Below are 14,328 nucleotides of genomic sequence, written 5' to 3'. Positions count from 1 at the left end.
AACAACAACAACAAATGGAAAGCACAAACTGTGATATATGTGTTCTCAATGAAAAATATATTTTGGTGGATTACTGATGGCAAACTGGCTGAGCCAGCCAGCAGCTAATTAATGATGCAAGTGACTTTGGCTACAAGCATTGTGCGCCGAAGACAGGACGTCATCGGATGAGTGATGGCCAGATATTGGTCAATCCTGAGACATGTGAATAGAAGAAACACACTAGCATAGAGGTTGAAACTCACGCTGGCTGATGCAATTTTACACAGGTAATTGCAAAGTATATTGTGTTGGTGAAAAGGTATTATTGATCATGGTAGGGCTAGATATGAATTCAAGGCCCAGGCCATTAATGAATTACATTTGTGATCTTAGAAGTCATTTAACCTCTTTGAATCCATTTTCTCTCTTATAACTGCCATAGTCACCTCAGAGAGTTAGTATAGCCAATGTTTGAAATATCATTTATGTAATGTTGTTCACTACTATGTGAACAAAGCCAGATAATAATGTCATCCTCACATGTCTGTCATTTTGACCTACTGTGATGGCTTATTTGTTGTTGTGATGCTGGAAGCTATGCTACTAATGTTTCAAATGCCAGCAGGGTCACTCATGGTGGAGAGGTTTCAATGGAGCCTACAGACTATGAAGAAGGAATAGATGGTTCACTTCTGAGGGAAACCTTATGAATAGCAGTAAAACATTGTCCGATATGTAGCCAGAAGCTGAGTCCCTAGGTCATTAAGGTCAACTCTACTTTGAGGTGGCAACACTTCCACACTTGTATTTTGTTTGGAAGCGTTGCCACCTCAAAGTAGAGTTGACCTTAATGACGTGGAAGGAGCAAAGCTTTCAGGTCCTTTATTTTCTCATGGAGCCGTGATTCAAAATGAGAAGAAACAACTGTAGATAATTGGTTAGATACTCTAAAATAAATAATCCATTGATAATTGGAACATGGAATGTATGAAGTATGAATCTAGGAAAATTGGAAATCATCAAAAATGAAATGGAATGCATAAACCTCAATATCTTAGGCATCAGTGAGGTGAAATTAATGAGTATTTGCCTTTTCAAGTTAGACAATCGTATGGTGTAGTATGCTGGGAATGACAGATTGAAGAGGAATGACGGTGCGTTCATTTTCAAAAAGAGCATTTCTAGAACTATCTTGAGTTATAATGCTATCTACAATAGGTTAAAATCTATATACTTACAAGAAAGACCAAGTTAATTAAACTATTATAGAAATTTATGCAGCAACCACCAAACCAATGATGAAGAAATTTGAGAATTTTACTAATTTCTCCAGGCTGAAATTGATGAAACTTGTAGTCAGAATGCATTGATAATTTGTTGATGACTAGAATGCAAATGTTGGAAACAGAAAAGGGAGGGATTGATAGGAAAATATGGCCTTGGTGATAGAAATGATGTTGGAAATCACATGATAGACTTTTGCAAGATTAGTAGCTTCTTCATTGCAAATATCTTCTCAACAACATAAATGGTGACTATGGACCCCACCAGAAGAATTGTACAGGAATCAAATTGACTACATCTGTCAGAAGAGACAAAAGAGAAATCTCAATATTATCAGCCAAACGAAGGCCGGGGCAGACTATGGAATAGTCCATAAATTGGTTTTATGCAAGTTTAGGATGAAGCTGAAGAAAATTAGAAGTCCACCATAGCCCAAATTATGAGCTTGTATATATCCCATCTGAATATAAAGACTATCAGGAACAGATTTGACTCATAAAACGCTAATGACCAAAGACCAGAGGAGTTGTCGGATGATGATAACAAGAACATCATAGAAGAATAAAGCAAAAAGTCACTGAAAAGACAGAAAAGAAAGAAAAGAGCCAAGTGGATGTCATAAGGAACTCTGACACTTACTATTGAATGTAGATTAGCTAAATGATAAATGGAGAAATGATTGATATTTTCAAGGATTTCATTTTACATGGATCCATAATCAGTGCACTTGGCAGCAGTAATAAATAAAATCAAATGATGTATTAAGCAAATCTGCCACAAAATACTTACTTAAAGTGTTAAACAGCAAAGATGTCAGTTTGAGGACCAAGGTGCCCATGACCAAAGCCCTGTATTTTCTGTTATCTCAGCTTGTGAAAGCTGGACAGTGAATAAGGAAGACCAAAGAAGAATTGATCCATTTGAATTGTGGTGTTGGCAAAGTATATTGAAAATACCATGTACTGCCAGAAGAACAAACAAATGTATCATGGAAGAAGTCGAGTCAGAATGTTCCTTATAAACAAGGATGGTAAGACTTTGTCTCTCCTACTTTGGGCATATTGTTATGAGGGACCAGTTCCTGGAAAAGGACACGGTGCTTGGCAAAGTAGAGAGACAGAGAAGGCGAGGAAGACCCCAATGAGATGTTTTGAGCACAGTGGCTATAGCAGTGGGCTAAAATCATAATGATTGTAAAGATGGTGTAAGACCAGGCAGTGTTTCATTCATTTTTTTTGTAGGGACTCGGTGACACCTAACCACAACAATAGTGTTATCTTGGATGTGCAAGAATCTCTCTTATGTCTGTATTATCTATAGTTAAAACAAGCCCCAAAGAGCCTTGTTGATTATTGGCTCCGTTGATCACTATATTTTAAAGCCATCATGTGCTTCAGAAGTCTGAGTGTGATGGACAGGATTATGAGCATTTATCACACGTGCCGTAGTATGTTGTTAGCTATGTTAGGTGCCATCGACTCGGTACTGACTCATAGCATCCCTATGTACAACAGAACGAAACACTGACCATTCCTAGGCCAACGTCGCTATCCTTACTATGCCTGAGCCTCTTGGTTCTGCCACTGTGCCAATCCATCTCATTGGGGGTCTTCCTTTTTTTCTCCGACCTTCCACTTTACTAAACATGATATCCTTTTCCAGTGACTGGTCCTTCTTGATAATATGTCTGAAGTATGGTAGACAAACTCTGGCCATCCTGGCTTTTAAGGAACACTCTGGTTATACTTTTTCCAACACAGATCTGTTTGTTCTATTGGTGGTTGTTGTCGTCAGGTGCCATCCATGATATTTTCAATATTCTCCTCCAACACTGTAACTCAAATGCATCAATACTTCTACGGTCTTCCTTATTCATTGTCCAACTTTCGCTGCATATAAGGTTATTGATAATACCATGGCTTGGGTCAGGTGCACCGTAGTCTTCACATTTACATCTTTGCTCTTCGACACTTTAAAAAGGTTTTGTGCAGCATATTTGCCTAACACAATACGTCATTTGATTTCTTGACTGCTGCTTCCATGAGTGTTGTTGGTTGATTCAATAAGAATGAAGTCCTTGGCAACTTCAATCTTTTCTCTGTTGTTAAGAATGTTGTTTATTGGTCCAGTGGTGAGGATTTTTGTTTTCTTTACATTGAGATGCAACCCATACTAATGGCTGTAGGTCTCTGATCTTTATCAGTATTTTAAGTTCTTGTTTCCCTTTAGCAAGCAAGGTTGTATCATGTGCACATCACAGGTTGTTAATGTGTCTTCGTCCATATGAAGGCCATAGTATGAGGGGTCTTCAAAAAGTTCATTGAAAAATCCCATAATCTTACTTTAATTCCATTTTTTCCATGAACATTTTGAAGTATTCTCATAGTTCACCCCAGTAAACTTTAGTTAGCTTAAGTTTATGAGTAGGTTGACAGGATTTATAATTAAAGCCAGTATATATCTATACTGTAGAGCCAGGCTTTAGGTTGCTGTTAACATGTAGAAAATGTGGTTGCATATAGTTTCCGGGGGGAATAATTGCTTTTTAAAAAATTATTATTGTAGGATCTATTTGGAAAGTCAGATCCATACCTGGAATTCCACAAACAGACATCTGATGGAAACTGGCTGATGGTTCATCGAACAGAGGTAAATGTCTAAATTTGAATGTAGGGTGGAAGGAAAGTTTCTTTTGGAATTTTGGTAGTTTTTGTTTTTTGCTTAAACTACATATTTATAAAAATGTCAGTTCATTGTTTTTTTTAAATCAGGAAGTATTATTTATTTTTTTAATTTTTAAAAATTCTAAACCCTTTAAGAATTGAAAGAGCACTCAATTGTTTACCTGCATACCTCTTACCTAGATTTCACAATGCACATGTTCTCTGTCTTTGGCTGACTCTCTCCACCTTTCTCTCTGTGGACGGACACACACATGCACACATACACACACACATGCTTTCCTTTTGCAAAACAGTGCTTATGTAGGTGACAGACATCAGTAGTCTTCCTCCAAATATTTCTGCAAGAGTCTGAAGAACAAGAACATGTTCCTGTTCAACCACGCTTGAGAAGATTAACGTTTAAATAGTTACATTATGATTCATCTTTATGTTTTTGTAGTTTCGTATGTATTTTGTTTGTTCATGATCCAACCAAATTTCACATACTTCATTTGGTTATTATGTCTCCACCATAGGACTGTTTCCCATATCTTCCTTATGCCTCATGCCATTGAATCTGTTGAATCAATCAAGACCAGATTTTCTAACATTCTGGACTTTTAAATTTCCTTACCATTAGATCCAATTCCAACATTTTTTGTCAAGAACACTACATGTGCACCTCCCTTTGTATCTTTAGGAGCTTGTAACATCAGATTCCCTAGAACTAATGTTGCTAAGCTTGGCCACTTAATTAAGCTGTTGATCACCACTCTTGAGACTGAATGAATAACTTCTTCTCCAGCATTTCATTCAGTGGTTTTAGTATCCATTGATGATCCTTGTTTGAATTAATTATTATTATGATTGCTAGTAAGATGTGACTTCTTTTAAAAATCTTTTATGTCTTGTCTGTACATTAGTAGACATTCCTCATTTATCTCTCCCCTCTTTTTTGTTGTTGTTGTTGTGAAGTGCCGTCAAGTTGATTCTGACCCATAGCGACCCAGTATAGGGTCTCCAAGGAGCAGCTGGTGAGCTTAAACTGCCAATCTTGCAGTTCAAATGGCTTTACAGTTTGGCATATTAACCCACAGCGCCACACCAGGACTCCTTTTTGTTGTTAGTATCACTGTAAACTTAGAGATTTAAAATATTTATTGTGTTATAATTTGTATTAATAATTATTATTTCTGCTGCTCAAATTAATACATATTTGATCAAGGGAAATACTTTCAAATGGCTCCTAGATTCTTTTAACATGACCCCATTAGTATTTAAGCAGTTTCTTCATGTTCTGGTATGTTCTCAGTTCATCAAACTTTTCCAGTCACAGATCTGGAATGGACCATTTATGTTGGGGAGCCCTATTCCTTTTAACTGTGTCCTGATGTGGACTGTAGGATAAGCACTGGACTGCTAACTTCTAAGTTGACAGTTCAAACCCACCAGCCACTCTTCAGAAACCCTGTTCGGGGTCACTATGAGTTTAAATGCACACGATGGCACTTAACAACATTCCTTTTAATAGGAATAGTATTTAGACACCAAGATCTGGGTGCTCTTTTGCTCATTGCTATTGGTTGTATTTAATTTTAAGTCTTTTCAGTGGACATAACTGGGAAATGTCTGTGTATCTATTATTTGTGTTTGTTTATATATGTTAAAATCTAAAATCATGAATTCAAAACTACTTCTCCAGTTCTAGTTCAATACAATTGTGGTTTTCATTACGTTTTCTCATTGTATATTTGAATCCTCTGTCTTCTGCAGTGAAAACCTTGGTTTCTAACTAAATCAAAGTACCATTTTCCTACTAAACACACAGAGTAGTTTCAGTGGTTTTTTTGTTTTGTTTTGTTTTGTGTTTTCATTATATTACGATTTCACTAATATTTCCAAGTAATGGCATGTGAGAATTATTTGTACATATGAATCAGTTCAATAAGATGAACTGTGTTTATCCTCATTTCTATTTCCTTTCCTATTTTTATTTCCATTTAGCTTAGAACCTTTTTATGAACATGTGAAGTTCTAATAGCTTATAATAATTTTCTGTAGTTTTCTAAGTGTACTGTAAATGTGTATGTATTGTGGACGTAATTTTTGGTCTTCCTTGGAATGTACCACATCTGGACAAACTTTTACATTTTTCAAATAGTAGTTTTTATGTGTTGTTGAGTTGACTCTGACTCATAGTGATCCTATAAGGTTTCTGAAGAGTGGCTAGTGGGCTTGAACCATCAACCTTGTAGTTAGCAGTCCAGTGATTATCCTACAGTGCCACATTAAGACTCCTTTGATACAGTAGTAGTATAATATTTTCCTAGTCATTTAACAACAACAAGCTTTTATTAGGAGCCTTGGTGGTGCAGTGAGGTAAACATTGGATTGCTACCTGAAAGGTCAATGGTTTGAACCCACCAGCCACTTCTTGGAAGAAAGATAAAGCAGTCTGTTTCTAGAAAGATTTTTATAGCCTCGGAGACCCTAGGGAGCAGTTCTGTCTTGTCCTTTCAGTTGGAATTGATTTGATGGCAGTGAATATTTCTTGTTTTGAAAATGTTGAGTGAACAGGTGAAAGTATTGCAAGCATTTAGAAAGGCAATAGCAAAGCATTAATGAACAAAATATTTTTCTAACTGGTATTTTCAAACTTCATTTTCATAGGTTGTTAAAAACAACTTGAACCCTGTTTGGAGGCCTTTTAAAATCTCTCTTAACTCCCTGTGCTATGGAGATATGGACAAAACCATTAAGGTAACTTAAAATTATATAAATATGATTAAAGAATCATTATTATATATAATGTAATATACTCACACACGCACTCACCTGTTTCATAAAATTCATTGATTAGATAGCGTTTTAAAAAGTAAGGGATCTTACAGATACCTATAAAGTAGAATTTTGTTTATACCTAGAAATGCTAAAACAGAAATATTTCTGGGAGGTAAATTAATCATTTTGAAGGAGTAGACATGTTTAATTTCTCTCTTGACCTAATATTTAATCAAACATTATGGTTTTATTTCGCAATTTTAAAAATAGCACGCTCAATTTAAGTGTTTTCTGGTTTAAAAAGAAGTTTTTGCTCTGTGACTATAGAAGCCTTAAATACATTCTTTGCCTTTGATGTGTTTTTTTTTTGCAGATAAAAGCAGATGTTAGCTTAACTAAGAACCCAGAGCTTCCTCCTACCTTTAGCAAGATAGAAGAATTTTGATCTTTACTTTCAGAGTCAGATAAAATTCCCTGAAAGTGTTTAGGCTTTGGTTTTAAAGTGTTAGGGAAGTAGAGTGGGAACAGGTAATAATTGAATTGTCTCAGGTTAATTTGTTTTGTTTTTACTTTTCAATTCAGAGCTACTTATCTTTCCCCTTGAGAATACTTTAAAGACACTTTTATGCTGTTCTTATGAATGCCGTTGAGTTGGTTTAACTCAGAGTCCCTGTATAGCATTTCCAAGGAGAGGCTTGTGGGCTTGAACTGCTGACCTTGTGGTTAACAGTCCAGTGTTTATCCTACAGTGTCACACCAGAACGCCTGTACTAGAGGCAGCTTTATGTGATCACATGAAGATTTAAAAAAAATTTTTTATTTCAGAGTTCAGCAGACCAATTTTTTTTTTTTGGTATGTGTTCTTGGTAATTTATATGGTGAAAGTATGAAAGGTAATATTGTGGAACACAAGCATACGATTTGGAGTCACACCACAGTTTAGGTCTTGACTGAAGCTTTTTGACCAGCTAATGAAACTTAGGCAGGTCATCTAACTTCATTCATACAATGAAAGTAATAATGCTTGTTTTATAAAAATTAAAGATTAAATTTGAGAAAGTGAAACTTTTGTCAATTGTTAAACACAGTACAGATGCCATTATTATTAAAAATTTTTTCATTTCTTTGATCTATAAAACTTGACATAAGTTTGTAGAGAACTTTAAAAACTAATGTAAGTATAGTTTATATATTTCAAACAGCAATAAAGATTGAGGTATAAAATACTTAGATAAGTAGCTTTAGAAAGTATTCTTTATTGTTGTGTCAAATTTGGAACTTTTGTGTCTCACATTAAAAGTTGCAAATTGTTGCTTCATTAGATCTGAGAAGTCAGAAAAGGCTGGGGAAAAATTTCTTAGCCTTTCTTAGTTGATTGTTTGTAATGCTATGCTAATAATGAAACAATGTTTCAAATTTTTTTTTTTTTTTTTTTTTGCTCACAGTGGCATGCTTACAGGGCTATTTTATTATAGTAAGTAATTGGATTTCCTGAGCTTTCTATGATGAATGTCTTCTATTCACAGTTTCTCAGTTTGTGTTTAACTACATACAGCTTGGTTTGACACATCATCATTGGCATTCTTTCTTTAATTCTCTATTTCTTTGCAATGTCAGAAAGTCATAAATCTTTGATTTTCTTAATGTTTGGAAATTGCTTGAGGTGCAATAAAGACTTCCAGAGCAGAGAATAGACTCAGAATCATTGGTAATTTACTTATTGCAATGTTAACATGCCAGTAGTTTTACTCTAGCATGTATTATTCCTTAGGTTAAAGTGAGTAAGAGAAAAAATAGTGCATGCTATTACTTTGTCTAAAATGCGAATGTCTTAGTGAATATAGTATTGAGTGTGTGTGGTTTTTTTGTATATATACATCTCTGAATATGTATATATGCACAAATTTAAATTTCACAAGCACTGCTGTTAACTATTGTTTAAACAACTAATGTGTAAAAAAATTGTAATTCTTCAGGAAGATAAATTAAATAACACAATCATTATTATTTTTAACCTCCAAGTATATCTGAACATATGCAATTATTATAAAGTCTGTGTCTTTCTTTACCTCCAAACATTTGCTTTTAGGGGGGCAATATGAAGCCTTTCCTATGAAATTCATCAGAAAGTTCAGTTTAAAATATTTTTTACTTTACTTAATATTGCAAGCAATCTAAACATATGAAAAAATTCAGCCCTTCATTAATTTGGTATAAAGAAAATCTTGGCCTTATCAAAACTTTATTTTTATCTTAGTTATAAATTAAAATTCTCAGGCTGCTAATCTCAAGGTCAGCAGTTCAAAACTACCAACAATTCCATGGGTAAAAGATAAGGCTTTCTACTCTGATAAAGATTCACAGCCTTGAAAACCTGAGTCAGAACTGACTCCACGATACACCACTAAATGTAAATCTAACATATAAAGTTCTGTTTTCCATAACAGAACCATATCTTTAAAAACATGAAATTATTAAAACATTAAGATAGTTCATTTCCTTAGTTCCTCTACCAAAAAAAAAAAACCCTGTTAAAATCATTAATTTTCTTTTTATACATAGTCAGTTAAAGGACTTTCAGCTTAAAAATTGAATATTGAATATGTAGGATAAGAGTCTGTCAGAAATGGTCAGTGACCAAAGTGCCTACAAATCATTTCATTACATATACTTTTAAAAAACTTACTGTTATTCCTAATTGCAGTTCTAGATTTGCCAGTTTCTGTTGATTGATTGATTTTTCATCTTCTTGAATAATGCTAGTAAGGAATTTGTTGCTGTTGTGACTAGGTGCCATCGAGTCAGTACCGACTCATAGTGACCCTATGCTCAACAGAGCAAAACACTTCCCAGTTCTGGGCCAGCCTCACAATTGTTGCCACGCTTGAGCCCATTGCTGCCATCACTGTGCTAATTCATTTTGTTGGGGGTCTTACTTTTTATCTGACTCTCCACTTTACCAAATATGATATCCTTCTCTAGGTACTAGTCTCACCTGATAATATGTTTGAAGTATGAGAGACGAAGTCTGGCCATCCTGGTTTCCGAGGAACATTCTGGCTGTACTTCTTCCAACAAAGATCTATTGGTTCTTTTGGCAGCCCATGGCACTTTCAATTTTCTTCTCCAACACCATAACTCAAAAGCATCAATTCTTCTATGGTCTTCCTTGTTCACTACTGACCAGCTTACACATGCATATGAGGTGATTGAAAATACCATGGCTTGTGTCAGGCACACCTTAGTCCTCAAGCTGACATCTTTGCTCTTCAACACTTTAAAAAGATCTTGTGTGGCATATTTGCCTAATGCAATATGTCATTTGATTTCTTGACTGCTGCTTCCATGAGTGTTGATGGTTGAGCTGAGCAAAATGAAGTCTTTGACAACTTCAATCTTTTCTCTGTATAGATGGATGTTCTTTATGGTCTAGTGGAAAGGATTTTTCTTTTCTTTATATTGAGGTGCAACCCATACTGAAGGCTGTGGTCGTTGATCTTTATCAGTATCATTTCCATCAAGCAAGGTTGTATCATCTGCATATCGCAGGTTGTTAATGAGTCTTCCTACAGTCTTGATGAAATGTTTTTCTTCATATAATCCAATTTCTTGAATTATTTGCTCAGCATCCAGACTGAATAAGTATGGTGAAAGAATACAACCCTGGCACACATCTTTCTTAATTTTAAGCCATTCGGTGTTCCCTTGTTCGGTTCGAACAACTGCTTCTTGGTCTATATGTACAGGCTCCTCATGAGCCAATTAAGTTTTCTGGAATACTCATACTTAGCAATGTTGTCCATAGCTTGTCGTGATCCATACAGTTGAAAGCCTTTGTGTAGTTAATAAAGCATAGGGTAACATCTTTTTAGATTCTCTGCTTTCAACCAAGATCCATCGCACATCAGCAATGATATCCCTCATTCCACGGCCTCTTCTGAATCCGGTTTGAACCTCTGGAAGTTCTTTGTCAATATATGCTTGTAGCCATTTCTGTATTGCCTTTAGCAAAACTTTACTCGCATGGGATATCAAAGAGATTGTCTGATTATTTCCACATTCCGTTGGGTCACCTCTCTTTGGAATGGGCACAAATATGGATCTCTTCCAATCAGTTGGCCAGATAGTTGTCTTCCAGATTTCTTGGCAGAGATGAGTGAGTGCCTCCTGTGCCACCTCACTTTCTTGAAAGATTTCAGTTTTTATTCCATCAATTCCTGGTGCTTTGTTCTTTGCTGATTATGTCAGTGCTCCTTGGATTTTCTCCTTCAGTATCATTGGCTCTTGATCATATGCTACCTCTTGAAATGGTTGAGCATTAATCATTTTCTTTTGGTACAGTGCCTCTGTGTATTCCTTCCATCTTCTTTTGATGCTTTCTGCATCATGCAATAATTTGCCCACAGAATCTTTCAATAATGAAAGTCGAGACTTGAAATTTTTCTTCAGTTCCCCCAGCTTGAGAAATGCTGAGCATGTTCTTACATTTTGGTTTTCTGATTCCAGTTCTTTGCACATTTGGCAATGATATCCCTTATTCCAGGGTCTCTTCTAAATCCGGCTTCAACCTCTGGAAGTTCTCTATCAATGTATGTGTGTAGCCGTTTTTGTATTACCTTTAGTAAAACTTTACTCACAGGGGGTATCAGTGATATTGTTCAGTGATTTCTGCATTCCATTGGGTCACCTGTCTTTGAAATGGGCACAAATACAGATTTCTTCCTTTCCGTTGGCCAGGTAGTTGTCTTCCAAGTTTCTTGGCATAGATAAGTGAGTGCCTCCAGTGCTGCATCCAGTGCTGTTGATTCCATCCATACCTGGAGTCTTGTTCGTTGCCATGCCATCAATGCACCTTATACTTCTTCCTTCAGGATCAGTGGCTCTTGATCATATGCTACCTCTTGAAATGGTTGAACATCAACCATTTCTTTTTTGGTACAGTGACTCTGTGTATTCCTTCTATCTTCTTTTGATGCTTTCTGCATCATTCAATAACTTGCCAGATAATCCTTTAATGTACTACAAGTTGAGGCTGGAATATTTTCTCATTTTCCTCAGCTTGAGAAATATTGAGTGTGTTCATCCCTTTTGGTTTTCCAATTCGAGGTCTTTGTACATTTTGTTATAATATTTGACTTTTTCTTCTTGAACTGACCTTTGAAATTTTCTGTTCAGCTCTTATATGTCCTCACTTCCATTTTACTTTATCATCTCTACACTGGATAGCAAGTTTCATACATTTTGGCTTTTTCTTTCTTTCTTGTCTTCTTAATGACCTTTTTGTTTTCTTCCTGTATGATGTTGTTGATATCATCCCACAACTCTTCTGGTCTTCGGTCTTTAGTGTCTAATGTATCAATTCTGTTCTTCAGACGATCTCTAAATTCAGGTGGGATATATTCATGGTCTTACTTTGGCTCTCATGGACTTGTTTTCACTTGCTTCAACTTCAGTATGAATTTTCATATGAGCAATTGATGGTCTGTTCCACAGTCTGCCCCTGGCCTTGTTTTTGCTGATGATACAGAGCTTTTCTACTATCTCTTTCCATAGATGTAGTCAGTTGGATTTCTGTGTATTCCATCTGGTAAGAGCCACGTGTACAGTTGTCTTCCTGTTTTGGGAAGCATTCAGTTCACAAAAGTGAGAAGAGTGAAACCACTTTGCCAGGTGCACATATGTAAATATTGAGCATTTTTGTTTGGTGATTAATACATCTGAAGTATAATTAGAAAAATGGAGGTAATGATTGAGGGTGAATGCAGATTGTTTCTCAGTTATAGACTTTCATTCTAGAGCACATAATCAAAAAAAGACTTAAAAGTGTCCTCAGCACAGCTTTGTTTTCCCTGTGTTATTTACCATTTGTACTGTCTTTCAAGACTTAATTTAACTCCTCTAGATTTTAGGTTTGCAAAATGGAAATAACAGTGACAGTATTCACATCTGCCTACCTCACAAGGTATTTAGAGGCTGTACACACTACCCATAAAACCAATTTTAAGAAATGAAATGAATCTGTTTTGGAATTATAAAGCACTATAAAAATGTTGACTATTGTATGGTCACAGTTATGGCCATTTTTTTTCGCTTTCCTTGAATGCCTCTGCTAACTGTATCATATTATTTTTGTAACCTTGGAAAGACTCTTCTAGTTGTCTGGTGAGCATTTAGTCTTTGTTATGTCTGTCAACTTGGCACAAAACTGTATACAAATGAAGTACTACCATCTCTCTTCTGTCAGTTTTCAGAAAGAGCATTTAATGAGCGCCAGCGCTAAGACCAGACTTCACCCTGTTTTGTATGGAAATAGATTAATTATGACCTGCTATAGCTGCTTCCTCAGTGGATTACAAACTCGTTCCCTGAGATTTTCTCTTTATTGTAACTGTTGTGATCCTTAGCATCATGCAGATTTGACTTCTCTCTAACCCCTAATACAAAGTATGCCTCATAAAATTGCAGCTAGTTTTCCTGAATTCTCAATTACTTAAAACTCTGTTCCCTAGTTTATTGACTTCTTTTCTTTCTCTGGATAATGGTAGTTAGTCACAAGATAAAGAAGAGAATGAGAAAGAAGGTGTAATTCCATTTTTTCCAGTTGTTGCCACTTATAAAGGGCATGATAGAGGAGCCAGGAACTGCTTATGTGGAATTTAAAAAGTATTTTTATTTTTCATTTGCTTGTGATCTGTTCTAGAACTCCATTCCAAGGATGGTTGAGGTTTGAATGTACTTCATTACTTCTTTAGGACATTAGTTCCTACTTCTCCAAGCTGTTGTTTTTAAGTTCTATTGAGTCAATTCTGACGCTTAGCGACCCTGTATAGGGTTTCCTATGAGCAGCTGGTGAACTTGGACTTCCAACCTTGTGGTTCATACCAACCTTACAGCCCAGCACATTAACCTGCAATGCTTCATGGTAGGTTCCATTTATCCTAACCAACCAACCCTTTTTGAAGTGATAATGTTGATTTTTGTATGTTTTTATTTCTAGGTAGAGTGTTATGATTATGACAATGATGGGTCACATGATCTCATTGGAACATTTCACACCACCATGACAAAACTGAAAGAAGCCTCTCGAAACTCACCTGTAAGCTCTATCTTTGTCTTTTTGCCTACATTATTGTTTAACTTTGTATTTTATTTGTCTGTTGTTGTATGCCATGGAGTCAGTTCTGACTCTTAGCGACCCCTGTATAGAGTTTCTGAGAGTGTCTGTTTGGTTGGAACTGGAAACCTTGTGATTAGCAGTCCAGTACTTAGATAATCCAAAATTTATTCTTGGTGTATAAGTTTATATTTATACATAGACTTTCATTTCATTTGGCTTAAAGCAACATAGATGATACCCAAATGGGGGAACTACAAAGGCAAGAAGTGACTGGCTTATAAGCTTTCAAGAGGGAACCTAGAGCCAGGGGGCCTGGAGGAAGGCAGAATCTCCAGTGAGTACCATCCAATCTGTGTAGGCGGAGCTGATGAAATGAAATGCAGATGGATCACTTGCGATACAATAGTGAATGATTGTTATCAGGACTGATTGTGAGGGTTGGAAATGTAAAGATAGATGTTTTATAGCAAAAGGAAGTGATTAACTCTCCAGTCTAGGAGC

General features: G+C 35.9%; 1 protein-coding gene across 1 annotated transcript in view; it reads left to right on the top strand.

Moving 5' to 3' along the window:
• Window positions 1–14,328, top strand: part of CPNE3 (copine III) — a 52,967-nt gene that overhangs the window by 7,847 nt on the left and 30,792 nt on the right. The window contains exons 5-7 of the mRNA XM_006859261.1: window positions 3,832–3,915; window positions 6,600–6,689; window positions 13,708–13,806. Of these exons, the coding sequence (XP_006859323.1) occupies window positions 3,832–3,915; window positions 6,600–6,689; window positions 13,708–13,806 (273 nt within the window). The remainder of the gene's footprint in view (window positions 1–3,831; window positions 3,916–6,599; window positions 6,690–13,707; window positions 13,807–14,328) is intronic.

This window comes from Chrysochloris asiatica, unplaced genomic scaffold (genome assembly GCF_000296735.1).
Source record: "Chrysochloris asiatica unplaced genomic scaffold, ChrAsi1.0 scaffold00031, whole genome shotgun sequence".
In the NCBI taxonomy this organism is placed as follows: Eukaryota; Metazoa; Chordata; class Mammalia; order Afrosoricida; family Chrysochloridae; genus Chrysochloris; species Chrysochloris asiatica.
This window is presented reverse-complemented; position numbering and strand designations above follow the sequence as displayed.